The sequence below is a fragment of the Furipterus horrens genome, unplaced genomic scaffold (assembly GCF_987537825.1).
Source record: "Furipterus horrens unplaced genomic scaffold, mFurHor1.1.pri manual_scaffold_13, whole genome shotgun sequence".
NCBI lineage: Eukaryota > Metazoa > Chordata > Mammalia > Chiroptera > Furipteridae > Furipterus > Furipterus horrens.
In genome coordinates, this window is record NW_028327183.1 from 6,693,171 (window position 1) to 6,720,804 (window position 27,634).

The following is a 27,634-nucleotide window of genomic DNA, read 5'->3' on the forward strand; positions in this document are numbered from 1 at the left end:
CCATCCGCCATCCCACGACATCCGCCATCCCACGGCGTCCGCCATCCCATGGGGCCTGTGAGGCTGGGCTGGACTTGCATTGGCCCAACTGCAAAAGGATACCTTTCCTCGTTTTGTGAGAAAGAGGAATCGGGACTGACTGCAAGGTTTTTATCCTGAGGAGCTGGAAGGGGGACACCGTTACCTGGAAGGAGGGAGGAGGAGCAGCAGACGTGTGGGCAAGTCAGAGGGGAAGCCAGGAAATCGACTCGGGACCTGAGGAGTCCCGGGTGCCTGTGATGACCCAGGCGGAGGTGTCCAGTCTGTAGCTGGATCCAGGCAGAGGATGTAAAAGTCACTGTTGATGATGGACAGCAGCTTTTAAAAAAAAAAAAAAGTATTTATTTATGTATTTATCTATTTATTTATTTTTAGAGAGAGGGGATGGGAGGGAGAGAAACATTAATGTGTGGTTGCCTCTCACACACCTCCAACTGGAGACCTGGCCCACAACCCAGGCATGTGCCTTGAGTGGGAATTGAACCAGTGACCCTTTGGTTCGCAGGCCAGCACTCAATCCACTGGGCCACACCAGCCAGGGCTGGGCAAAAGCTTTTTAATGCCAGTGTCTGACCTTTGGGCACCAAGTTCAGGCTTATCCGTCGCTGTCTCCAATGCCCCCACCTCATTCAGAATAAAACCCCAAGTCCTTCCTTGGCTGATAGGGATGAAGGCATAAAGGAGATACAAGCCTGGAGAAGCCTGGGGCCTCCTGGGACAGCGGCCAATTGGGATGGGACCTCAGCTGAGAAAGTCAAAGGACAGAGTCACATCTAAGTGGTTTGGAAGCCCTGGGAGCTTAAGTGGGATGTGGCCCAAGGAGACTAATTTCAGCTTATGGGGGTCTTTTATTGAGGAGACTGGTATGCTATTTGTAAATGCAGTATAATTTATAACAATGATCAATGACCCCAGGGCACGGCAGCTGCAAGGACATTACCTCCTGATCCAAAAACACGGAAGAAAACCAACAAAAACAAGGAAAAGGAAGGAGAGAAAGAAAGGAAGCAAACAGGCAAGCACACCTCTCCTCCTGTCTGGCCTTCGTTCTCCCCATCAGCGCAGGTTCCGAGAGACACTTCCAGGACACAGCCCCTTGGGTTCCAAATGTGCTCCAGCCTCCGTGCATCAGGGTCTTGGCATCTGTGGGGAGAGGGCCAGAGCTGGACTGAGAGCACCAGCCATTCCCTTGTGCCCATGGCCTGTGTCACCACGTGCCACGGTAAGTGGAAGTGACGCCTCCCCAGAGATCACATTAGCTCTGATAACGCTCCAGCCGCCTGCCCACCCACTTGCCCTCAGGCCACCTGGAGGGGCAGGACGCAGGGCACAGAGAGAAGCCACATGGCCCTGTGGCTCTTACACCAGAGATAGAGAGGGACCCCTTTCCCTGAGCATCCTCGCTGCTGTCCCCCAGAAGTCGCTGAAGCAATAAGGTGGAACTCTCCAGACCTGCTGATTGGCCCTCTGACGTGTGCCTGTGTGTGTCATGGATTGGGGGGGGGGCACCTCTCCCACCCTTGTGTCCTGCCCACACCCCTCGTCATTGTCACCCACTGTTCCTGGCAATGAAGACCCGGCCCCATGAGCTTCCTACTGCCGGTTGCTCTGCTGGAAGCCTTTGTTGGTGACAGGAATGTGCTGGGCCCATGCACCAGGTGGGCAGGAAACACCGGCGGGCAGGCTTAATGGATTAAGTGCCCCAGTGTCCTTGCCCAGGAATGGGGCAGCCAAGGCTTGGTTTATGCTGTCTCCCAGAGGTCCAGCAGCTCACAGCTGGGACTGCTCCTTCACCTCCCCTCTCCTGGTTTTCTCCCCTTTCCTGCCAGACCTTGCCTCCCACCCACCTGGGATACCAGGGCTGCCTCCTGTATAAATGACTTCAATTCTTTGCTTCCAGTTCTGCTTCTGAAGGAATCCGACATAAACCGCCCCCATCCAAAGACACCAAAGCCAACCCACAATCGAGATCTCTTCTAATGCCATTTTGTATACAATTCTGGAGCACAGGCTATGTAACAGCATATACCAGGCGCTGTCTGCTGGTGGGGAACTCCCAGGGATAACTATCGGACAAATATACAAACTAGTATAAAAGTGTTTACTCTGTTGTGGGAGGTGGCTATCAGGGAAGGCTTTACAGTGGAAGTGGCATCCAAAGTTTTGAAGGATGAATAGGAGTTCTCCAGGTAGATGAGAGGAAGGTGAAAAGAGTTTATTAAAAAAAACCAGAAGCGCAAAAAGGCACAAAATGTCCAGGGAACTATTAGTAGTCGAATATTTCCCATGTTGCTAGAGAATAAAACATATTTTGGAGATTATAGAGGGTTTGTAGAAAGAATGGGAAAAATTAAAATAGCCAGAGATGGGGTAAAATGGACAGGCAGAATCTTGTCTGAATTGTTGAAGGTGTTTAGATATTATCTTGGAAAGATTCGAGGATTCAAAGAAATTTTGGGTTATCTTTTTCTGATTGCTTACATATCAAGTGTTCATTGTCGAAAAGCTGGCAGATAAGGAGAAGTATAAAGAAGAAAATAAGATTACCTCCTATCCAGGGTTTAATTAAATCATATTGATGTGTTGCTGTCTCCCAAAGGATTTTTAGGCAGAAGAGTAAGGTGATCAGACTTGAGTTTTAGAAAGAGCTCTGGCAGCTGGTGCATATTAAGTGGCCGGAAAGGTACTGGCCGTGGGTGACCAGCCAAGGGGCTAAGAAAAGTGACAAGGGTCTTCCGAAGGGATGCAGGGGGTGCGGCCGCAGTGGGAGTGCTGGCTGGGGCTTCACGGGGCGCTCAGAGGTGGGGGCTGCAGGACCAGCTGGACGGGGCTGTGCGTCGGGAGAGGAGAGGAGAACAGCATTGCTAGGGAGCTTCTGAGCATTTGCATCCATGAACTGGTGGAGGGGACAGGGGCTCGGAGCCAAGAGACCTGAGTCCTCACCTCAGCGTTGTCACTTGCAACCTGTGGAGCTTCAGAAAGGTCCCGCGGATCCTCAGATCTGAAAAAATGAAACAGGATTGCATTCCTGCTTTGCTCGCGGGCTTGACAAGATAAACCCTGGGTCTGAGGAATAAGCAGCCTGATGGTTGGGAGCCCGGGGCTCATTCCTTTCCCTGGCCTTCTGCCCCTTCCTGTCATCAGCCACCAGGACACACCCGTCACCTCCCTCTCCTCTCCGCATCCTTCACAAAGGACACTTACCACCCTGTTCCCTCTGACCCCCACTCCCTGTAGGCCCATTCATTCATTCATTCATTCATTCATTCATTTTGCGTACTAATCAATGCCTTGGTGTGTCTGAGGTGCCAGGAATACAGTGTAGTGTAGGACAAAGTCCCTGCCTTCATGGACCTCATATGTCATCCAAGAGGATACATACTAAACCAGCAAGCATACATTTGGACAGTGATGTAATGAAGGGAGTAAAGTAGGCTCATGTGTCGGGAGGGGTGTATTTGAGATCAGACAGAGGGAAGAGCAAACATCAAGGGCCTGAGGTGGGTTTGAGCTTGGAGTGTTTAGAGGTCAGCAAGCCTGAGCTTATCAAAACTCCTGCCCATACTATTTGAGTGTTGCCACTTCCAGGAAGCCTTCTTGGATCACTACCCTACCCCTTATTGCTGACTCAGCTCCACCCAATTTCCATACCCCTGTGGCCACAACCAACCCTGACTGCACTGGGTTGTGATTGACTCTTTACACACTGAACTGTTCAATCTTTGATGGCAGGAACTATCATCTCCTCAGCCCCACTAGCTGGCATGATTGGTTCAGGTATCTACCAGGTGATCAGCATCTGTTTGATGAGTGAATAAACGAACCAACAGATAAACGCGTGTGTGGATGACTGAAGGGATAGCAGGTCTACAGGGCCCACTCTTACTGATTTAAATGCTGCCTTCTCAAATTCCCTGACCAAACAGCAACATCATGCTCCCACACGCACCCCTCCCCCATTCCTTTACGCTGTTCTGCTTCCCGCCCACCCCCACCCCCACAGCACAGATCACCTTCTCACATGGCAGGTCATGTATTTATTTATTATGTTTCGTGTTTTCCCCTGTCTCGCCCTGACAGAATGCAAACTCCAGCATATCAGGGGGTTTTGAGTAAGTTCTTCAGGTAGGTATCCCCAGAGCCTAGAACAGTGCCTGGAATGTAGCAGGCAAACACAGGAATGAAGGAGTGAAGGGGCGAATGAATGAGCCTCATAAAACAGGGGCCACAGCATTCAGTGCCTCGCTAGCCTGCCCGTTACAAACAGAGATGTAGGAGTAAGGGCTGGGCTGGGCCCTTTCCACCTGAGCCAACCCCACAGAGCCCACCCAGCGGCCCGCCAGCACCACTTGGACGTCCTAGGAACGGAGCAGAACGGTCCCGTTTGCTGATGGAGAAACTAGCAGGGCAGTCTGCGACGGGTGACAGAGCTGGTATTGAACCGGGTCGTTTGCCCTCTCCAGTCTTTTCCCCGGCCCCCTAGCAGAAGCGACTCAGCCCCTGGTTCTGGGAATCTCGTTCTCTTGTGTGGTCAGAGGTCTGAGCTTGGTGCCCCAAGGGTTGCGTCTGGTACCTCCGTGCACGCTGGAAAGGAAATGAGCGCTCAGATCCACGAGGCGCTGGGAGCCGGGCCCCCGCCGCCTCCTGAGCCCGCGCCGCGCCCCCGCCCCTGCCCATTCCCGGCCGCTGTCACTCTCCATTAGAGCTAACAGGCTCCAGACGGAGCGGGCCCGGCGCTGGGTTAATGCAATCGGCGCGTTACCTGGGGCGCAGGCTACATTACCAGCCCGGCCCCGGTCCGGCGCGGCCAGAACCAACCAGCCCGCGCCTCCAGCGCTCCTGGGGTGCGCCCGAAGGCCACGCTGCGGAACTTGGCCCCAGCCGGCGCCCCACAGCCTAGCCAGGCGAGGCGGGTCCCGGGCTGGCAGGGCGCACGGCGTCCGGGATCTCGTTGCTGCCGGACCTGTGAGTGCGCCCTGAACGCGGGACCCGGCTAAATGGGCCGGGGAGACCCAGGCCGGGGCGCGCAGAGCTAGAGTGCTAGCGCGTTTGATGTGCAGAGGTGTACACGTTCGGGGAACGCGTTCGGTGGGGCTGTGGGGGAAGAGGGCAGCCAGCTGCATCGGGCTGGTCACCGCCCTGGGAAGCCTCTGTCTAGGAGAGTCCAAACCCCGTCATTTGCGACGGAGAGGGAGAGGCCAAATGAGGGAAGGGCTGCCAGGTCCCAAGCCCGACCTACAGGGCGGGCAGGAGCGGTCTCCGCCTCTAAGTTCCGTCACAGTCCAGCGCGCCACTACCTCTGTTTCCAAATTGTTCCAACAGACGCGCGCCCTTTTCTGGGAACTCTGCGTCCGCTCAGCGCGCGCTGACTGAGGTATCCCCTGCGTTCTCGGGAGGTCTCGGGAGGTGCCACCAGGGCAGAATGGCTCAGTGGCCGCATCTTTTCCTTTTATCCCACAGAGCCTCGGCGTGCTCCCGGTACCGCTGAGTTCCCTCCCGCCAACCGCACTCATGCTTCTGGCGCGGATGAACCCGCAGGTTCAGCCAGAGAACAGCGAGTCGGACCCCGAGTCCGAGCAGCCCCTGCGGGCGCGAAAAGCCGCGGAGCTGTTGGTAGTGAAAGAGCGCAATGGTGTCCAGTGCCTCCTGGCGTCCCAGGGCAGCGACGAGCAGCCCCGGGAGACCTGGGGCAAGAAGATTGACTTCCTGCTCTCGGTGGTCGGCTTCGCGGTGGACCTGGCCAACGTGTGGCGCTTCCCTTATCTCTGCTACAAGAACGGAGGCGGTGAGCCCCCCGACGGGCGGGGGGTTTGGACTTGGGAGGCTACCTGTGGGCAGCCATGACTGGGAGAAGGGATGGGATACACACGGAGAAGAGGAAGCGCACGGGCAAGTCTGGGGAGCAGGAAGGGACTGGACGGGGCTCACAGAAAAAGCATCGGAGTCCCCGGTGCGAGAGGGAAATGGAGGCATGACCTTGGACAGTGAGAGGCGCATGGATGGAAGAGGGGGGAAAGGGAACCAGGTTGGGTGAGGACCCCTGACCTTTGGTGGTCCACAGGAAGGGAGGTGGAGATTTGGAGAGTTCTGGAAGGGACGCCAAAAGTGCACAGGAGGTGACAACTAGGCACGGTGTCCTTAAACCCAGCACCCCCAAGCTTGATAGCAGACTTGGGTTTCCTGAAGGCACTTGGGAAGCCCTGCAGGCTGGGGACAGAGACACACAGAGAGAAGCTAGTGTCAGGGAGAACTCCACTCACAGCTGATGTTTTGCCAGCAGAGCCAGAGTTCATGGCCTAGGAGGGCTTTGTCAGTAGATCCCAAGAGCTGGCCTGGCTTAGGAGGCAGGAGACCTGGGTGTTTGGGACAGAGTCCCCACCTACTGGGGTCCTGGCCATGTGGCAGGGGAGGGGGAGGACAGGGGCCTGGGAATAGCAGCCAGGCTCTTCCTACTCTCTCCCTGCTTGGTGCCATTCCCTCCCTGCTCTGGGATGAGAGTTTAGAGACCTGGGGGAAGCAACCCAGGGGACAGGATACGGGATTCTAAGGCCCTAGCTCCTTCCCTAGGCCCTTTGCTCCTGGGAGCCCAAACCACTTGGTCCTGCCCCCTTTTACTGAGATGAGCTAAGAGGTGCCCTGCGGAGAGCCCAGCAAGGAATAACCTAGAGGCAGAAGTTGGTGAGGGAGGCCCAGCTCTGGAAATCTCTACCCACAGGACCATCCTGGCTGGCAGGGGCTTTGGCTCGGGACTCCGGGGAATGAGAGGGAGACAGGGAGAGGGTTTGGAACTGGGCGTTGGGGCCTTGGGCCCGGCTCTTGGCTTCACTGTATACTCTAGACGCTTGTTCTCATTCTGGGTGAGAAATGAGAAGCATGATCCAGACAAAGGTGAACTTCCCCATGGGTGGCAGCTGCGGCTTCTCAAGGGCATCTGGTCAGGACTAAGTTTTACGGTCTTTTAGACCCATGAACTGAGGCAGTGCAGATTCGAGGTTATTTTAACAGGGAGGTGATGAATGACAGACAGACTGAGAGACCCTAGGCCATGCAGGTCCTCAGTGACTGACCAAGACTGCTTGTCTCTAGACAGCGGAAGGCTCCCTCATTAATCTGTGATACTTACCAATTAATCAGTGTGATATTTATCAGGTTCTTCTCAGTGTGAGGCCCAATGGAGGCTCTGCCAGGGTCATCTAGACGTATTAACCAACCCCTCTGCCTGCCAGGAGCTTTAGTCACCTAAGGGCTTCATTGTCACACTGCTACAAGTCACTTCCATTGTTATAAGTGTGGAAACAGAAGGCACCCCAGATGGTCAATAGGGCACATCAGCTAGATGCGTATCCCAGAGCTTCCCTGGCTCCATGTGCGCACTTGGCCGTCACCACCAGCACAGACCGAGCACATGCTGTATGCAAGGTGACATACCAGGTGCCCAGGGCACGACATGGAGCAAAGCTGTCACAGATTCTAAATTTTAAGCGAAGTTGTCTGGAAGCCCCCTCTCCTGAGCTTGCTAGCCCTGCACGGAGCCCACCCCAAGGTGTTCAATCATGCGTCTGCGGGCGACTCTGTCTCCCAAACAGCCTGGGGCATCTTGAGAGCAGAGAATGTGGCTTTTCATGTTTCTACGGCTCAAGATAAGGTCTAAATCCCAGGAATGTGGTAGAAGGTGCCCAGCAGACTTCTGTGGACTCAATACCTTCATGAAATGGCCGGAGCCCTCAAAGACTTGGCCCCTCTCCAGAAATAGCAGAACACCTGGTGGCAGCTAACAAGTGAGGCGCCCATGCTGTGGGGTGGGGGTGGGGCTGACAGCCTGGACATCAGGAGCCTGGATGCAGCTGCTAGCTGGGTGACTTTGGGTGACTGTGCAAGCCTCGGTTTCCTCATCTGTCCAATGTAAATGATGGTGTTCAACTCTGAGGCTAGTAAGGACTCAATGGGCCCACAGGGAGCCTGGCACAGAGGATGGCCTTTGTGCAGGTGGCTGCTGCTCCTTCTCGGGATCGTTATGATGACCTGTGAAATGGATGGGGGGTGACAAGCGCTGCTTAGGAAAAACTAAAGGCGGTGAGCCGTGGTGGGAGCTCAGCCCCTGGGGGTGGGCTGAACATGGACAAGCCTCGGGAGACAGGCAGAGGAAAGAGATACTCTAGTTGTTCAAGAATGCATGTGGGATCACATCAGAGACCGGGAGTGCAGGCTGAAGGGCAAGCTGGGAGAGATAAGGGTGGAGAGACACGTTGGGGCCGGGCCATGGAGACCTTGGACACCTGGCTAAGGGGTGGGGAAGTGTTAGCTTCTGGCTAGGATGTGCATGGTTGGCACACGGCAGCAGGGCAGCCCCCAGCTCCGAGTCCAGGGCAGCGCCTTTAATAACTGACCCCTCGCCCCTCCGGGGGATGCTCAGCAGGCCCCTCCTGGGCTTTATCTCCACTGAGACCTCCTGGTTGCTCCCTGTGGATCAATGCTCAGTTAGTAATTCTGAAGTCTGCCCCACAGGTGGGCAAGCGGGCTGGCCGGTGGGGATCCCAGAATTGTGCCAGCAGCCTAGACACCTGAGTCCGAACCCCAGCTTTGTTAAGCCTGGGTATGGCACAACCCCTCTCTGAGGCCAAGTTCCCTGCGGCAGCTGGGGGTGGGCTCAGAGGACCCCCAAGATCCGGCCCTGTCCCGGCCCAGCGCTGCACTCAAGCCAGGACGCACTACCCTGTTGTCTAACACCCGTGTGCTCTTCCGGTGCCAGAATGAACACCGTAACCTCCAAGTCCAGTTGTTCATGCCAGTGGCTGTTTTTGAAACTATAAAGAGGCTGATAGTTTAGGCCCCTGGCTAATATTATCTGAATGACTTGCAGGGAAAGATGCTGGCCTGAATGTCTTCCCGTAGGGCAGCCGCTGGGGGGCAGAGGTGCAGGAGGGTTCTGGTGGGGAGCGCCACTCTCGAAGATTCCAGGGCTTCATCCAGAACCTTCTGAACCAGGGAGGTTGTGTTTCCAGGATTCTAGATTGTCCCTCTGCGCCCGTGGTCCTGCACCTGGCCTGTGTTGGTTCGCGGGGAGGAGCGAGCCAGTTGACGGGGTCCCCACGTCCGCTCCCCTGCCAGGGAAGAGGCCATTGTGAGTTGTCCTTTGCAAATGGCTGCTCTTGTCTGAGGTGGGTCGTGCTGAGAGCTCTTTGGGTTCAGACAGACCTGGGTTTGAATCCGGGCCTGACGTTTCCAGAAAACGTGGCCTTGGACAAGTCTGGACCTCAGTTTCCTTGTGCAGAAAAGGACAGTGACTGTACCTTCCCGCAGGGTGATATGACATCACAGAGAATAGACGCAAAGAACTCAGAACAGTGTCCGCACATCGGAGGGGCTCAATAACTGAAGCTGTTGCCATTATTGGTGTTGTTCAATGGTTCTCACCACAGGCCAGACCCAGGAGTAGGGCAGGGCCCTGATTCTGGAGGGAGCATATCTGATTGTAAGAGGAAATCAATGCAGGGAAACTGATGGACGTAGCCACCCTTGGGCCTGGCAATCAGGAATGAAGAGTCAGGCAGCACTCCATAGTTCGACAGCCCAAACTTGTCCCACTGTAGCTCCTCACCTGGAGAACAGGGAGTAACCTTTCCCTCACATTCGTGGCACCCCATGTGGTTCTGGGTCCCACAAGGGGTTCTTCTCCCCCTTCCGCAAGTAAGCTCTGGGTCTCAGATACCCACAGCCCTCTGGGAACTCTCTGCGCCAAAGGAGCTGGGGTTGTTGAGGCTTGTAGCTGGTGCAGAGGGCAGGGGCCTGCCAACTCAGTGCCCTCGCAGCTGGCCTGGCTGTAAGGGAGCTGTCTGCACCCCAGGCTTGCCAAGCCAAGTTCAGCTCAGATACTCTTGAGCCAACCAGCTGGTGTGGCCCTTCTGCTGGCAACTCTGCAGGAATGAGGCTCTCACTGGGGGCTGCAGCTGAGACCTCCGGCTGAGGTCACCAGCATGATTTGTCGCCTTGCTCTGAGCTGGCCCAAAAGATCTGAAGGGGCCATTCCCAGCAAGATGGAATTTCATGGGGATAAATGTTACATCCTGCCCTGCGGTTGCAAACACAACTGCCTAAGTAAGGGTTAGGTCACAGCATGAATGGAGCAAGGCCCTGGGCCTTTCATTAGCTGCATGTAAGTCATGGCAGGCATCCATTTGTTTAACCAAAGAGCATTCACAAAATTCCCAAGATGAACAAAGGGCATCGCTCCCTTTAGGGAGAACATAGTCTATTGCAGAAAATGTAAAAGTTAATGTCAGTCCCGATCCCATTACTGGAGGTATTATATCCCAGATGAGGGAGGAGAGGTTCCGCTCTGTTCTTTGTGGGTTATAGTTCCCTCTCTAATGCAGTTCCGAGCATCCGGAACACCCTCTAGTTTGTTCATTTTAAAGAGACCAGGATGGAGGAGGTGGAAGGGCAGAACCTTCAAGCGCTGTTAATAAAAACCTAGTCCAGACTCTGCCAAGCCTACAGCAGAGGGAGAGTTGTCACACGAAGAGCGGTCGCCCCAACACTCACTTCCCTGAGTGCCGCCTCATTGCCCTTCTTAGGGGAGGGGCGTTCAGACCCTCAGGGGAGCGAGTGTGTTCCCTCACCAGGGTTGTGCCCAGGTCTCAGAGCTAAGACCAGTGGTCAGCTGAAAGGTGAGGGAGCGACCCCTTGGGGCCCCACACAGCCGATGTCATCCCTCTGTGTGGCCTTCCCTCTGGGAGCAGCAGGGACCAGGCAGAGGCTCCTGACCCATCCCCATCGGGCGCAGGGAAGGAGTGGAGAGAGGGAATACCCCACTTGGGCTGAGGCGATAGAGGCTCTGGAGCCAGTGTCCAGGGCCCATGGTGGCTATCGAGGGCCCCAAGGAGGACATCGGGGGGGGGGGGTTGCCACCACGCAGCTCTGGAATGACAAACTTGAATGATCTGGGCTTGGTTTCGTGTAAGCAATGGAGGGATTTCTCTACCGAAACGGCCACAGGCAGCCAGCTGTTTAACCGGCAAAGACTCCGAGGGGGACCCGGTGCCTGACACCCCCACAAAGAATTGCTTTGGGAAAAGGCTGGTTTGTTTTGTTGTCCATGGCTCTAAGGGACAGAATGGGGGGACGGGGTGCAGGTGAGACTGCAGGGGGACGGACGGAGGAAAGGGAGAAAGCCAGGCGGGGAGGTTGCATCAGGTTCAGCAAAGCCTCTGCTGACCTCAGGGCCTCTGAGGCTGGGAGGGCCCTCCAGACTTGTCCTGAGTTGGGGAGAGGGGGCCAGGGCTATATGTCACGGGCTTGACCGGTCATAGGAGGCCAGCTTCCCCCGGAAGGGGTGTGGCCTTGATCGAGGTGGCTGTCTTCAGGAGCTGGGGCCTGAGCAGTCCCTGCTGAGGGGTCAGCTCCTCATTCCCAAACAGGACCCGGGTAGCAGTGCGGGGTGGGACCCTTTTTGGTCCCAGAGCTGGAGGTGGCCTGGGGGAATCCTTGGCTCTGCACTTGCTCGTGATCAGCAGTTTATTTGGATACAAGCCTCATGGGGGACAGTGACCTGAGGAGCCCAAAGGACTGTCTTCAAGTCCTCTGTGCTTGTAGGCCCCGGCAGGCATTCATGGTTATGCGCTACGAAGGCCGAGGCCACCCTCAGCCAACTGGCGACCCTCAGTCAGCAGTGGCTTCCCAGCTACAGAGGAGTGTGTGTCCGTCTGCTCTCACGTGTCATTCCCATTTATAGAGCACCTACTAAGTGCAGGTACTTGATCTCTGTTATCTCAAATTATCACAGCAAACCAGTGATGCAGGTGTTATTATCTCCACTTACAAAGAGGACATTTAGGCTCAGAGAGGTTACATTTTTACTCAAGGTCACACAGCCATAAATAACAGGAGCAGGGAGCCAGAACTGTCTATAGATCTAGGCAAGGGGGTAAGAGGAAAATTGTTTCAGTTTGTACTCTTCTGACCCTAATGTGTGAGGGTTTCCCCACCACTGACCATTTTCCAGCTCTCTGGATACCAGCTGGGGGGGTCTACAATTCATTTCTGACACTATCTACCTGCTGGTCATGCAGACCCTACAAAACCACCCATACTGCAGATGCCGGTTGCACGTCCCATGTTGTCACCTGTGCGTCTGACTAAGTGGCTGTAAATCAGGGCTTCCCACCATCCTGTCTTCAAATTGATCATTTGCGGGAACAGCTCGTAGAACGCAGGGAAGTACTTGTTTGCAGTTACATATTTATTATAAAGGGTACAGGTGAGCAGCCAGAAAAAGAGGTGCACAAAGTGAGGTCTGGAAAGATCCAAAGCACAGGAGCTTCTGTCCCCACGGAGGTGGGTGTGCCGCTAATGGCACGTGGATGTGTTCACCACCTGGAAGTTCTCCAAATGCTGTTGTTCAGGGATTTTTGTGATGGCTTCCTCACGTAGGGGTGGTCAGTACTAACTCAATTTCCAGTCCCCTCCCCACCCCAGAGGACGGGGTGGCCAAAAGCTCCATGCTTCTAACCATGGTTGGTCTCTCTGGTGACCAGCCACCATGCAGGAACACACCAAGTCACTACACTGGGACAAATGACACTCTTCCCACCCAGAAAGTTCCAGGGGATTTAGGACCCCTCTGCAAGATGCTCCTATTACCCCCATCACTCAGGAGATTACAGGGTTCGGGGAGTTCTGTGTCTGAAACACAAAGCAGAGACCAAATGTATATCTATTTCTTATTAAGTCACAGGGGGTCTGCCCTGGGCCCTGGGCCGGAGAGAGCCCCTCTCTGCCCTCCTCCTCTTCTCACGGGGGTCAGGGCACTGCCTCCCACTCACCCCGCACCCCCTGCCCAGGCACCCCAGCCCCTCTGGGTCTGCGTGGGCCTTTTACTTGGTCTCTTCTGTAGCGTGGGCTGTGCTGGACGCTGGCTCAACCCCAGGCCCAAGGGGAGGGCAGGCCCGCTATCTGCAGAGGCTGTGCCCAGAGCTAAAGACGTATGGCACATCTCTGGATGCAGCTGAGCTGGTGAAAGGGGGGAGGGGGCAAACGGGGCTCCCCCATGCCCCTCTGTCCAACGCAGAGCACCGAGAGGAGGCAGAGGGCTCCTCACTTGAATTTTGCTTGGGCGCCATTGGATTGCGAAGGTCTAGTCACCAAGGTAGGATGACAGGACATGCGTTGGGCAGCTGTAGCCTGCATGACCCTTGAAATCGGCGGACAGGTGCAGTGTCAGCCTCCGTGTGTGCTGTGGTCCCCGGCGCCGCAGGGGCCGTGGCCGGTCGGCCTGCTGGGAGCGGCTCTGTCTTTGTTCTCTCACTTTCCTTCGCGTCTGACCTTTGCTGAGCCTCCGGGATGCTGGGGGAGGAGGGACGGGTCCAGCTACCCTGGGCACTGACCCAGGTTTTGTTGCAACTCTGGTGAGAGCTGCGGGCACCCAGGGGACGGTTCTGCGGGCGTTGGCTCTTCAACAGATGAGGGTGTGGCTGCAATTCGGTTTGTGGAATCAGGCCCTCAAGGGTCTGGGAAGCTGGCCGAGCTAGGACTCGGGGGACCCTCCTCTCCTCCCTGTGGCCCCTCCCTGGTCACACCCCCCTCCTCCTGCCCTCAATTCCCCACCGACCTGGACCGCATTGCCGCCTGCTGCGCCCCCTCCTGCAGGCATTCCCTCCCATTCCTGGGGTCCCCCTCACCCGCCTAGGCTCTGCTCCAGCGCACCCCACCCAGAACTAGGCAATCACTGGCCTTCCCTTCCCGAGGCTTGGCGTTGGCACAGAGGATTTTAGAACCTCTCTGCGACCAGAGGGTTCCTCTCTAATAGTGAGGTGCCTCTCTGTGACCAGTAGAATTCCTCTCTAATAGTGGGGTGCAGGCAGTATGTGCTGGGCTAGGGATGACAGACAACTTGCTCTCCGTACTAAATGCACCCCTGGTCGGAGCGCCCCAAACAGTTGGCAGGTGTTTTCCTCGTGTTTATGTGAGCGTGTCAGTGTGCAGAAGTGTACGTGTCTGTCTACATGAGCAGGTACAGGTGTGCACTCGTGGACGTGTCTATGGGTTGGAGTCCCCCAGGAGCAGACACCCTCGGGAACTGCGCCCTGCCTGCGTTTCCCTAGGTCATCCCCTGTCCCCAGCACCTGCACAGCCAGAACATTCCAGAGCCAGGACTGCATCTCTCAGCTCTCAGGCCCCGTGGGAGAGGCTGGCTATACACTTGGCACCACCTCACACGGGGATGTAGCCGGGCTGTGGGCACGTGGCAGTGACGGGCCTTGAAGGCAGTGACTTCTGGAATGTGAGGAATCCAGCCTGTTTTCCAGGAGCTGCTTCAGGGCCGTTCCCAAGAGAAGTACCCTCAGCAGCCCCATCTTCAGCTCTGCCCTGGCTTCCTCTAGATCTTTCTGCAAGGGGGTTGGGCCTGGGCCAGCTTGCTGATCGATGTCCTCTTTTAGAGAAAGGCCCTGGCCGCTGGGCAGCTTCCTGGTTTCCATTCAAACGCAGCCATTTCAGCCTTCGCACGTGTTCTCGGCCCGTCTCCGCCAGCAGCGTTGGCTGACCCACATCACATGGTCACAGAGAAGAGCCTCCGGCTTGTGCAGACTCATCATCCTCCCTCTCCCTTGGCTGGGGCTCCCAGCCCGCACAGCAGGAGATGGTTTGAAACAGGATCATTTAAAACCTGTGTGCAGTGCTGCCCAGAACTTTCGGGTTGAGAAAACGGACCAGCATGGTTAATTGGCTGACGCTACTTTTTCCCTTCCTTGTAGAAAAGAGCATCGAATCGCCCGGGGCGACCCACAGGGCGGAGGCCTGAGCCACCACCCCTGGCTTTTCCTGACCTATAGTCCCTGGGGCCACTGACTTCTGGCTTTAGGCCGATTACATGATTTAATACATTTATTTTCCCTACCTTCTGGCTCCAAGCCCCCAACAGGAGAAACAGGTAGCCACAGGACAGAGCAGCGCTCAGAGAGATCCAGGTTTGCAGCCAGGCAGCATCCTTACCTGTTTGCACAAGCCGCCTGACCTTTCTGAGCCTCCGTTTCTTTGTCTGTTAAATGAGATTAGTGGTAATTATCTCTCAGGGATGGTTTTAAATGGATCATTATGTAAAACCTTAGTGTGGGGCTTGGCAAATAATAGATGCTCAATAAATGGTCCTTGTTATTTTCATGAACTGCACCATCGCCGCCACCACCGATCTCTGTCAGTGTCACTAGCCTCAGCACCGTCACCACCACCGCGACTGTCAGTGGTACAGACAGCTGTGGCTTCAGGTGCCAGACCGGCCCTGTCTGTGGAAGAGGGACAAGGGTGGAGACTGAAAGCAAGAAGTGAGGAGAGTAATGGCTGTTTCAATGAAGTCCAGCCTGGAGCAGGGGCCGGAGCGTTAGAACAGCCTATGACCAACTAGTGAGGTCGCTTAGCGGGGCCCACCCAGATCCCCAGTTGCAAAATACTCCCCCAAAGGCTCTGTCCTTCATCTAGGCTGGAATGCTCTGGAATCTTCAGAATACATTGAGAATAGCACTGAAGCTCTGGTAGACCTGGGTCTGAATCCCAGATCCATCAGTTACGAGCTGGGTGAGCTTGGTCCCGTCTCTTAATTTCTCCAAGTCTCAGTTTTCTCCTCTGCAAAATGGGTATAGCGATGACTACCTCAGGTGATTTCTGGGAAGGGCAAATGGGATCACAGACGTCCAGAGCCCAATGCCCTGCCTGGTCCACAGGATGCACTCACTTCCCAGTAGTTTCTTCCCTACTGCCCACTCTGCTGGTCCATCTGCTGCTACAGAGGCACTGGGTCTCTGAGCACTTTGGGCTTTGTCCCTAAGAAACCTGGGCTTCCTGGGAAGAAAGTGGAGAATTGACTGTCTGAGGAGCTGGGTGAATTTGACCTTGGGTGTCATGTGACGGCCACAGCTCTGTGCTAGCTTGGAGCCTCAGTTTTCACATCTATAAAATGGAGGTAGTAATGGTCTTTGCGTTTTAAGGTTGTTGTGAAGATTGAATGAGCCTTCCTCGTGGCACTTCCCAGTGTGTGCCTGCGTGTTGAAGGCAAAGAGAAGCCTGCAAGAACCACACCTATGTAGCTTTGATCAACCCAGATTTTACTAAATTGATTACTATGATTATTGCTACTACTACAACCATCATTACTGTTATGATTATTTGTACTAACTGCTCTGTGGAGCTGCTATTTACCCACCACACACCAGCCCTTGGGAAGTGGGGGGCGTGCAGGGGAACAAGGACCCTCGCAGCTCTGGTCCACTCGGATCCAAGCACCGTGCAGGGCAGGCCCAGGACGGACAGGGGGCTGGGGGGTCACACTCTGCCTCTGTGTCCTGCAGGTGCCTTCCTGATCCCATACACACTGTTCCTCATCATCGCTGGGATGCCCCTCTTCTACATGGAGCTGGCGCTGGGCCAATACAACCGGGAAGGGGCAGCCACGGTGTGGAAGATCTGCCCATTCTTCAAAGGTAAAGAACGGTCCTGGGGGGGGGGGGGTCAAAACTTGTCCAGAAAGACTTCCCTGGTGCCCCTCAAGAATCTGCTCCAAAGGTGGTGTCTGAGGAAGCCAACTTCCCAGTCCAGGCTCTACAGCTGAGGGTATGTGTTTTCTGTATGGGAAATACAGAGCATCAGAAGGACCCAGCACACATACCGCTACTTACCCCTCTGGCTCCCCTGGCAGGCATGATAAACCGATCACGGATCTTTCCAGGCTCAGCCAGCAAGTTGCCTCACAATGCTTAACACAACAGCCACAACTAATCGATCCCAGCTGGACTACAAGAGGAAGCCTACTTGGATTTGTGACTTAGGGTACATCTGGAGGAAGTGACCATAGTCACTGCCATTTCTGGGCCCCTATACGGCTGTGAGAAGGATGGGGAGTAAGAGTTCATGTCTCCCAAGCACTGTTTTAGGAGCTGGGCCCAGAGGACACTGAGCTCCAATGTGACTCCCCTGAGCCTCTTCTCGGCTGGCATCTGTCTTCTGAGGCCCTCCTCTGTACCCAGTCCTTCACTAGATACCAGCTGGTACACGAGGCTTGTAAGATATCAGTGCATTCGTTAGGAATTATTTTTTATTTCCCAAAATCCCACTCCATGTGGCTTGATTATAAAAGAAAATGTGTTAGCTTATGATAAAGTCCAGGAGTCAGAAATTTCTTGCCAGCTTCAGGTACAACTTGATCCAGGTTCTTTTTAAAAAATTTACTTATTTTTTTTAGAGAGAGGAAGAGGGGAGAGAGAGACAGTGTGTGTGCATGCAAGAGAAACATGGATTTGTCATTCCACTTATGTATGCATTCATTGGTTGATTCTTGAACGTGCCCTGACCCAGGATCAAACCTGCAACCTTGACATATTGGGACAAGGCTCTAACCTCCTGAGCCAACCGGCTGGGGCCCTTGGGCCAGGTTCCTGAATAATGTGATCGGGAACCTCTCCGCATCCTTCTCAAGTCTGTTTTCATCAGTGTTGGCATCGTCTCGGGCACAGTCTCCTCAGGTGCTAGCAAAGCTGGCCATCAGCAGCCAGATGAGATCCTACCAGGTTTTATAAGGACAGAATAAAACAAAGCCGCTTCTAGCATCACAGCTTCATTAAAAGTCCCAGAGAGGACTCTCATTGGTTTGACTTGAGTCATGTGCTCATTTATCAACCAATCCCCGTGGCTGCGGGGAAGCAGAGCTCTGACTGGCCAGGCCAAAGGAAGGGCGGCGTTAGCCTCATTCAAACCTTTCATGGTAAGAATACTTAAGGCTATCTCTTAAAGCCACGCTGAGCAGGCAGAAAATGTGCCTGCTGCGGGCAAAAGCTGTAGAGCTCGCCCTAAAAGAGCCTCTGATACGTTCAGGAAGAGGAGATGGGCACATAAGCAGGTGATTGAAGACAGGAGCTGGCGGAAACACGGGGCAGAAGTTCTGATCAGGGCAGGCTTGTTTGGGGTTCCCCAGAAGCAGGTCCTGAGACAAGGACTTCAATGTAAGGAGTTATTCAGGGAGGTGATCCCAGGAAACACCGGTAGAGGACAGGAAGGGGAGGCAGCCAATAAGTCTGTCCCACCATGCACCAGGCGCTCAGGGCCCCTGGGAGAGGGTGGTGACCTGCCTCAGTGGCATCCTGCCCAAGGCAAGGGAGCTGGGATACTGATGCTCCAATGCCTGACCTGCTGCTCCCTGGGCACACTCGGGTCCTGCCACACCTGGCCTGCCCGATGTGTGGGCCGAGGGGACGGCAGTAGCAAGAGAGAGCTCTCGGGCAAAGGGATGGTGGGTGCTTAGGAGACACAGGTGGGGCTCGGCAACCTGCTACAGAAAAAGGAAGGTGGGGGTCAGGTGGTGCCGTCGCTGGAGTCAGCCCCTCTCTCCCCGCCAGGGAGAACTGGCTCCGGGCGGGGCCCGGGGAAGCCCTGCTTAACCCCTCTGCCCCCACCCAGGGGTCGGCTATGCTGTGATCCTCATCGCCCTCTACGTTGGCTTCTACTACAATGTCATCATCGCCTGGTCCCTCTATTACCTCTTCTCCTCATTCACCTTCAACCTGCCGTGGACCGACTGTGGCCATGCCTGGAATAGCCCCAACTGCACGGACCCCAAACTCCTCAACGCCTCTGTGCTGGGCAATCACACCAAGTACTCCAAGTACAAGTTCACACCAGCAGCAGAGTTTTACGAGTAAGTCCTCCACCCCCTGCTCTGTCCTGTCCAGATGGGCACACTGAGACCTGTCCTGAGCTGCACTTGAGCCAAACGCTAAGGAAAGTCACAGGAGAGGCGGGGGGCATGCCAGTCACCACTTGTAATGTGTGCTGACCCTGGGGTAGGAGCTGAGGATACAGCCGTGGCCAAAGCAGCGGGCTGAGAATGTGTTCGGGCACAGGAGAGTGTGGGTGGAGAGACAATGCCTGAGCAATCAGATAAGGAAGCAAGAATGTTTTAGAGAGAGGATGTGCCATTCAGGAAATAAAACACGTGTTAGGGAGTGTAAGTGCTCTTAAGGAGCTAAAACCAGGTAGGTGGCAGAAAGTGATTATGGGGGTAAAGGTAGTAAGGGAGGGCTTCTATGAGGAGGTGTCATAAGAACTGATAAAGTCAGCCGGAGAGACTTGTTTTAATAGTTCCTCTGAGGTTCTAATAGCCAGCTGTGGGAGCTCCTGGGTTGGCCACTGCACTGTCCCATCTCAGTCAGAATGAGATTCTTGCTGGGATCAGGTTAACAGCCCCACAGTGGCACATCATGGGAAATCCACAGCCTCCTCCCCTTTCTCCTGAGGAGCAGTGCTTCAGGAAATGCCAGCACCTTTGGAGAGCTCGTGGGTAGAGGTTTCAGGCCTTCCTAGTTTATAACGGGTTTGGACGAGGACAGGTGCTGCTGATATGTGTAATTGGTTCCTCACTTGCCCTGTTATCATTGAGTGGTGAAGGGAAAAGCCGGACTTTTCCTTTTTGTTCTTGGCAACCCTTGTCCTTACAAACAAAAATGGAAAGAGATAGCCTCACCTGTAGCCTAGTTAGTCTAGTTATTACTTGATTCCTCCTCTGTCACCTTAATGGCCAGCAGGTCTGTCCCAGCCAAGATGCCCAGAAGGAGGGAGAGGAGAGAGAGATCAGCTGGGTTTAGAGACCTGCTTACCTTTTTTTTTTTTTTTTTTTTTTAGATTTTATTTCTTTCTTTTTAGAGAGAGGGGAAGGGACAGAGAGAGAGAGAAATGTCAGTGTGAGAGAGAAGCATCGATCCGTTGCCTCCCATACATGCCCTGACCAGGGATGGGAACCCGCAACCTGGATGTGCGCCCTGACCAGGAATCAGACCTACAACCTTTGGGTCTGCGGGATGATGCTCCAACCAGCTGAGCCATTGGACAGGGCAGAGAGATGACATTCTTATATGCCAGGCTGAGGGGCTGGGGGACAGAGCAGGGAGCAGAATCCAAGGTTTAATGTAGCAGCCGTCTGCTTTACAGAGTTCCTATCCCCTCCCCTCGCTTGTTAGCCCTCCTCCCCTGCCCCAAGCTTCATAGCTTTGTGAGCCGGGCACCGAGCATCCCTTCACGTCCCGGTTCCACTTAGTCTTCACCATTCCTGCTGGTGCGGATCACTCCCAGTTTACAGATAGGAGCGTGGAGGCTCAGTGTTTGGGGAAGAGGCAGAGCCAGGATCAGAACCCCGCTTGTCTGAGCTGAGGCTGTCCCCCCATACGCAGGCCTCCCTCCTGGCTTTCTCCTCCTCCTGTCCGAGTCTGCAATGGGGTGTCCTGGGGACAGGTGTGCAGGAGTCTCTCCAGCTAGACAGGAGTCCATCCCAAGCCCCTGCTTCTCACCTGGGGCCTGCTTTCCTGAGCTTCAAAGTCCCTAAGTCACGGGCTGCCTCTGGGTTTTTCTTTTAATGGCACATGGCCCTGTTATCCAAATGTCTGTCCTTTAAACGTCATTCCATCTCAGTCTGGGGACCCAGCAAGAAGGACGCCGAGCGCCAACGCTGAGGTTAGCTGTTTCTCCTTCCTCAGAGCCTGCTGGCTGGTCCTGTTGCCATCTTGTACTCATTTAAGCTGATGAATCAAACGTATCATTCAAGGGAACAAAACCGCTATTCTCTCCAGGCTCCGGGCCTGACGCCCAACAGCCAGCGGCTCAAAGCAACCCCGATGCTCTGGAACCGCATCTGTATAAGGGGGGCCCTAGTGAATGTGCCCCGGCCACAGAGAACCCCTCCCCGCCGCCTGGTCCCCGTGGGAAGAGGGCTCCACCCCCGCCCCACCGCCAACACCCGAGTTTAAATGCCAAGTGTGAGACTGAGCCCATCTGGCCCATCGACTTTGGAAAGCCTGAGCCATAGGCTTCACGGTGACTCGTTTTCATTAGGGTGCTGGGCAAACTGCAACAAACCCAGGCTGCCTGTGCTAACCCCGAGGCTTGGGCCTGCCGGGTTTGCCTTCCTTACCTTGGAATTCATCTTTTCTCCCATGCAGTATCTCAGCAACCACTGCCCTCCTGAAGGTGCGTGTCACCCGCCTGTGGGGGTCCCTGGGCCTATTAGGGGCCGTGTCAGCCTTCTGATGGGACGCTAGAGACATTCAACACTTAGCCCATAAAGCAACGGGAAGAAGCGGAATTAAGTCAGACGAGTTCAGTACCTGATTCTGGTTCTCTGTCTTTTTTGATATGCTCAGCACCTGCTACCCTCTCCCTCCCCTCCCCTTCCCTCCTCTTTACCTCTCTTCCCTCCCCCTGCCCCTCCCCTTCTCCCTCCCCTCCCCACCCCCAGGAAAGGGGCCAAAGTCAGGACATCATTTTTGAGTTGAGACTAGCGGAGTGAGGAGCTTGCCAGCAGACACATTGGGCTGGGAAGTGTGTTCCAGGTGAAAAGAAACAGGAAATCCCGAGACCCAAAGCAACGAGAACTAGCTTCGTGTGATTAGGGGATGACGTGCAGCTGCCCATGGCCCGGAGCTGGAGGCAGAGCGAGTTGACACAGGATCACGGGACCCCTGTGAAAGCCTCGGACTCGGGAAGGCTTACATTGTCATGCGTTAGAGCGGGATTTCACAACCTCGGGACGTCTGACATCCTGGGTGTTTAGCAGCATCCCGGGCCTCTGCCCATTAGGTACCAATAGCACCCTGCCCTGCCCCCCCCCCCAGATGTGTCTCCAGACCTTGCCCCGTGTCCCTGGGAGGCAGCACCAGCATTGCCCCCAGTGAGAACCAGTTTTAGGTGATGAGGAGCCCCTGGGGATTTAGGGGCAGGAGAGTCACAAGGTTAAAACAGAATTTCCGATGGGTCAGGTGCTTCCCCAGCAGCACAGACAGCGAATGGAAGGGAACAACCGGAGTAGAGAGACTGGGGTAGTGGGGAGGTGGGGGGCTTCTACAGGAGTTCGGTAGGAAGAAAGTGTGGGTCAGGCCTGGGACAAGGCCATGAGGGAGGGAGCGGGGGAAGCTGACCAAGAGCTAGGCCCAGTAGGGGCCAGACTCAGAGATGCACTACAGGCGAACTGAGGCAGGGTGAGTCATTTAAAGTCACAACATCTGGCCTGGGGACTGTGGGGAGGTGGCCCGGGTGGAGGATCTCTGAGGGCATTATCTCCCACACAGCTCTGCTCATTCATTCCCGCATGCTCATCTGCAGATACATATGCCTGTCCACATCCCCTCCCCTCATCTCTCCCTCAAATCATTGGTCCTCCCAGAGGCCAGAGAAGGCTCCCTCCTCCATGGAACCCACCCTGCTGACTTGCTGGTGCAGTTTTCTGGGCACTCCTTAGCTCCTTGGCAGGTGTCTGCTGCTCTGGGAAGCTGGGATGCAGTCCTGAGAGTTACCATCACCATTTGTCAATATTTCCTGGGTTGCAGGCATTGTCTCCCTCCCTGTGAGTTCTCCTGCATTGAGGGCCGTTCAGTGAAAAGGGAAGAGGCTCTAAACAGGGAGTGTTTGCACCAGCGACTGTCCTCTGGCCTGGGAGCTTCATGTGGCCGGAGCCTTCGGCTGCTGGTCCACAGCTGTGCCACCGCCGGGCTCACCCCGGATGTGCAGAGCGTATGGAATCAGGGAGAGCATTCAGACCACACCATAGCGGGGGGCAGAGCCAGCGGGGAGCCCAGGTCCGCGGGACCCCAGAGCCTGGAGAGTCTATGTGCCACATCCTTGTGCTCCTGCAAATAACAGGCACCAATGTGGAGTGAAGGAATAAATGAATGACTAAGTGAGCGAACCACGCACGGCACCGGGGTGGCCTCCAGGCCCTCGTCTGCCGGGAGCAGAGCTGAGCTCCTGCCCAGGGATGCGCTGACCGCGTTTCCAAGCTTGAGTGCATGTTTCTCCTTGCAAGTCTAGAATCTTCCGGGGTCCGATGCACAGCTCCCAGCGAGGGCAGCCATCTGCCTCGGATTCTGTGGGCTCGTCCGACACCCAGACTTCTGAAATATTTCCCGCCCACTTTTTATGAGCCTCTTGGAGCCTTTTTCCCCTTTGGAACAGAAAGCCAATCTTATTTCGCCAGGAAAGGAAAGGCAGTTTCTGGAAGGCTTCAGCCTGCTCTCAAGAAAACCTGCCATTGGGACAGGCCTGTCATTCGGTGGGTTTCAGCTTTGGCGGCCCGGAAAAACCACCTGGAGAATTTTGGAGATACCGGTGCTCAGGTCCCACTCCCCGAGGAACCTGGCTAGGCCTCAAAATTGCATTTTCCTGACCTCGTGTGTCTCTTCACGGATGTGGGGGAAAAAAGAGAAGGGAAGGGAGGAGAGAGGGAGAGAGAAAGTGGGAATGACCGCTCTCCGGCTTACACATGGTGGTGTGTAAAACCCGGGCGCTGCCGCGTCCTGTTGGATTAGAGCAGCGCTCCAGAGAAGCGCAATCTGCGAAGCTTATTGCCTTTGACACGGGGGTGGACTGATTCACCGGGCACGTTCTGAATAGACCCCTGGCTCAAACCCTGTAGAGACTCAGGAAGTTACGCTCATACGTGGGGAATGGATGGTCGCCCTGGGCAGCAGGACAGACCTGGACAGAGCATGAGGGATTTACAGGTTGGGGAAGGAGTTGCTAAGAGACTGACCCTCTTTCCTTGTCACTTCCCCTGGGGGTGGCCCTGGGCTCACCTTTTTTTTTTTTTTTTCCTAGCAAGAAAGGTTGCTAGAAATCTCTCTCCTGGATACAGGCGGCCCTAATGTTACAGGAGCAGGCCCTGCTTGGGAAATGAACTGAGGCCACTGAACTGAAAGGGTTGACAGGTTCATATCAGGAGTGATCACGGAGGCCTCCTGGAGGAGGTGACATTGGAGTTGGGCCTAGAAAGGTATGGGGAAGTTTGTCTGACTGCAGTTTCTGGGTGTGAGGTGCAGAGGAAGACCAAGCAGAGGCCAGTTCTGATACCACACAGCTTCTCTGGTTACCCCAACTCTTGTCAGGTGTCATTGTGATTGTAGACTTAATGCCGCCTTCAGTGCTAGGACAGAAGCCCCCCAAGGTAGGTACTGTGTGTGAGAGGTTCCCCACTGCCCCTTCTTCCATGGGGGCAGCTATGCTTTCTTTATCTTGCAAGGGTGTGGAATTGTGGTAGTGAGCCTCCCTCCCCTGAGAGCTGACCCATGAATTTATCAATTGGTCCTATTTGACCTTGGTTGGATTCTAACTGACTTCACTAGATTCTGATTAGCAATTGTCATTTTGTTTGCAATTCTCTTTACCATCGTCCATTGGGGATTATCTGAGGGCTCTGGTGTTCTCAAACCCCACGAATATTTATTCTGTTCATTTTTATTGAAGGATAACATATGACAGAGAAGTGAACGGTATTAAGTGACAACTCACCAAATGTCATCCGCTGAGCACAGCCATGTAACAAACTCCCAGATCAGGAAACGTAACTGGCTAGTGCCCCAAAGGCCCCACTGCGTCCCCTCCCAATTAGGATCCCCACCCCCACCCCCACCCAGGGGGCGCCTTTCCTGGCTTCTGACTTCTTAGCTTAGTTTTTCCAGTTGTTATATTTTTATATGAATGGACCCAAACAGAAAGCACTCCTTCAGTCTTGACCTCTTTCTCATAGAATCATGTGTGAGAAGTTGCGTGTGAGGATTCACCACAGAACGCGTGTTGCTGTATAATATTCAATTTTACAACCATATCGAAACGGATTGATTCTCTTGGTGGATATTTGAATATTTTGCAGATGGGGTTATATTATGAATAATGCTGCCATGACCATTCTAGAACATGTGCTTTAGAATGTGGAGAACATATATCCACATTTCTATTGGGTAAATGCCCAGGAGCAGAATTGTTAGGGCACAGGATGTGCATACCATTAGGTTTAGCGGATTTTCCAAATGGGAGAAATGTTAACTCTTGTCTCCATCTCTGGACCAGGGATTCATAATCTCAGCAACAGGGCAATTTAGGACCAGATAATTCTTTCATGTCTGAGGCTGTCCTGTGCATTGTAGTATGACCCTAGTCTGTATTCTCTAGATGCCAGGAGCAACCCCTCCCCTTTGGGATGTCCCCAAAGACATCCCAGCCATTGCCAAATTTTCCAATGTCCCCTTGGGGGTAAAATTTCCCCGCCACTCCTATAGAGCCCTGCTGTTCTGACTATGAGGGCAGGGATCCCCCTTCCTGCTATTAACCGCCCAGGACCAGCCTGCAGGAGGCACTCGGGAGAGTTCTGTCACTGCTTTAAAAGCAGCCCTGAGTGGGAAGTCTCCCAGATGGCTCGCTGGCCCCGGGGAGGGCAGTTCCGGGCACGGGCCGTGATGCACAGCGCAGCCCCAGGTGCCGCAGGGCTGTGGCCTCTCTCTCATGTGCGCCTTCAGGGACAGGCCTGTGGCCAAGGCCCTGGCCGTCCTCCCTGACAGTCGGCGTCTCCCCCGCCACCATGGCAGGCGCGGCGTCCTGCACCTCCACGAGAGCAGTGGGATCCATGACATCGGCCTGCCCCAGTGGCAGCTCCTGCTCTGCCTCATGGTCGTCGTCATCGTCCTGTTCTTCAGCCTCTGGAAGGGAGTGAAGACGTCAGGAAAGGTAGTACCTCTGTTTTCTTTCCATGGGGAGGCTGGCCTCGAACAGTTAACTTTCTCTCGCTGGGACTGTGAGTTGGTGAAAAGCAAAGGTGGGACTGGACGCACAAAGCCTGGGTTCACTCTCAGCTCCACCGCGGTCTCTCCGGGCGACCTGGGACAAACCCCTTCCCTGAGCCGAGGCTCCGAGGCTCCCCAACAGTAGGGTGGGGGCTCCGAGTGGCCCAGGGCACCCACGCTTTTCCACCGAAGCTTCCTTAAGGGACTTGGGAATGGGACACCCCAAGGGCCTTGGGAGAAGTCCTATTGGTCCCCCGCCCCCAAAAGCAACCTATTGACCTGGGTTTGGTGTATCTTGAACTGGGACTTAAAACTTCATGCAAATGTTTCCTCCTACTTTGGAACTTAACCATGGCTTCATTTATAAAACTTATCACTGCCCCTTCTGAATTTTTGGGTAAGAGAGAATGCTCTGGAAGGTATCTATGTGCCCTGGGGCCTTGGGCTTCCTCTGTCACGGTGCTGTGCGCCCCCAAGGGTCGTGGTGTCCTGGGGAGAGGAGCACAGGGCCTACGAGGGCCTGGCCAGGGTTAGCATTCTGGACCTAAGTCACCTCCCCCTACCGCCAGCCCCTTGGGGGTAAACTCGGCCCTCGTTGATCCTTAGGCTGAGGAACTCACCACCACGTTCGGACCCAGTGGGTCCACATGGAACTTGACTTCATCAAAGAGGATGTAGCTGGGAGCTGTTCTTTCCGGTGTTTTGGTTAGCTATTGCTGGGTAACAAACGACGCCAAGGGGCAGTGATGTCAAATCTCAACCATTCTGTTCTCTTCCTGGTGCTGCGGGCTGACTGGGATCGGCTGGGCGGTCCTTCCGCTCTATGTGATGTCGCCGGGGTTACAGAACTGAGGGCTCGCCTGGGCTGGAATGTACAGGGTGATGCACGTGTGCTAACAGTTGGTACTGGCTGGGCACTCGACGGGGCCTGTCAGCCAGGGCACTCTGGGATGTTTCCACATGGCCTGTGTGTGTGGCTGGGGCGGCCAAGTTCCAAGTGTGTGTCTGAGGCAGACAAGCCCCGATGTGCAAATATCTCTTCCAGTCTCTGTTCGTATCACGTTGTTTTTGCCCCAGTGGCCAAGGCAAGCCTTGTGGGAGGGGTCCCCACACTGGTGTGGGTTCACTGGGGGTCACAAGGCCTTAAGAATCACATAGATGTGAATTTGGGAAACACTTTGGGAGACAGATGGCAATTTTGGAAAGTAGGGTGCGTCAGGGTTCTCTCTGGGACTCCTAGGGTTCTTGGTCATGCCACTGAAGGCAAAGATAGAGGCAGGGGGCCAATAGCCAGCAGAGGTGACATCTCTCAAGGAGAGCTGGAAGTGGAACTTCCTATCAGCAAGTTGGAGATACAGTGTGTGTCCCAAGGAAGAACCCCAAAAGAATGTGAGTCTGGGAGGAATTCTGGAAGAGAGCAAATCCAGGTCAGGACCACACCATCCAAATCTGGCACATGGTAGATCTTCAGTAAATACCCAAGGATGAACAAGGGAAGGTAGGAAGAAAGGAAGAAGAGCAGGTGGGTACATAAATTTGGGGACCTTCATTAAATGTTCTGTTAAATTCAGTTCAACTTATTAAACATTTATGGACACCTACTATGTGCCAGGCTGGATGCTAGTACTAGTGATGCAAAATAAATAAAACAATTCCTTCTTCAATTGCTTTAGAGTCCATGTGTATTGTAGACAGGTGTGGGTCAATCAATGTCATTAGTTTCCTGAGTCTCTATCCAGAGACATAGGTGTACCCCCCTTTAAATAAACATTAACACTCGAATTATTAATAAACATTATTAAATAAAAATTAATGGTCACACGCTATTATACATCCTGCTTTTTAAATTTAACTGTACCTTGGAGATCATTTTGCATCAGGTAGTCAGTTTGCACGTCAGCAGAAATACAAACTGGGTTTATAAACTGCCATTACCTCGAATTTGTCAGTCTCCACAAGCAATTTTTAAAAATTAAATGGCTAGGTAGTAACAGAGTGCCTTACACATAGCGTAAAGT

The 27,634-nt window shown here is 54.4% G+C and overlaps 1 protein-coding gene across 2 annotated transcripts in view; it reads left to right on the plus strand.

Moving 5' to 3' along the window:
• SLC6A2 (solute carrier family 6 member 2) overlaps positions 1–27,634 on the plus strand; it is a 52,144-nt gene that overhangs the window by 10,027 nt on the left and 14,483 nt on the right. The window contains exons 1-5 of one of the 2 annotated variants that reach the window (XM_090259436.1): positions 5,354–5,413; positions 5,500–5,824; positions 16,377–16,508; positions 18,478–18,715; positions 25,422–25,560. In XM_090259436.1, coding sequence (XP_090115562.1) covers positions 5,551–5,824; positions 16,377–16,508; positions 18,478–18,715; positions 25,422–25,560 — 783 coding nt within the window. In that variant the 5' untranslated portion in view covers positions 5,354–5,413; positions 5,500–5,550. Of the gene's footprint in view, positions 1–5,353; positions 5,414–5,499; positions 5,825–16,376; positions 16,509–18,477; positions 18,716–25,421; positions 25,561–27,634 lie in introns of those variants that run through there. The other variant, XM_090259437.1, reaches the window with a different exon arrangement.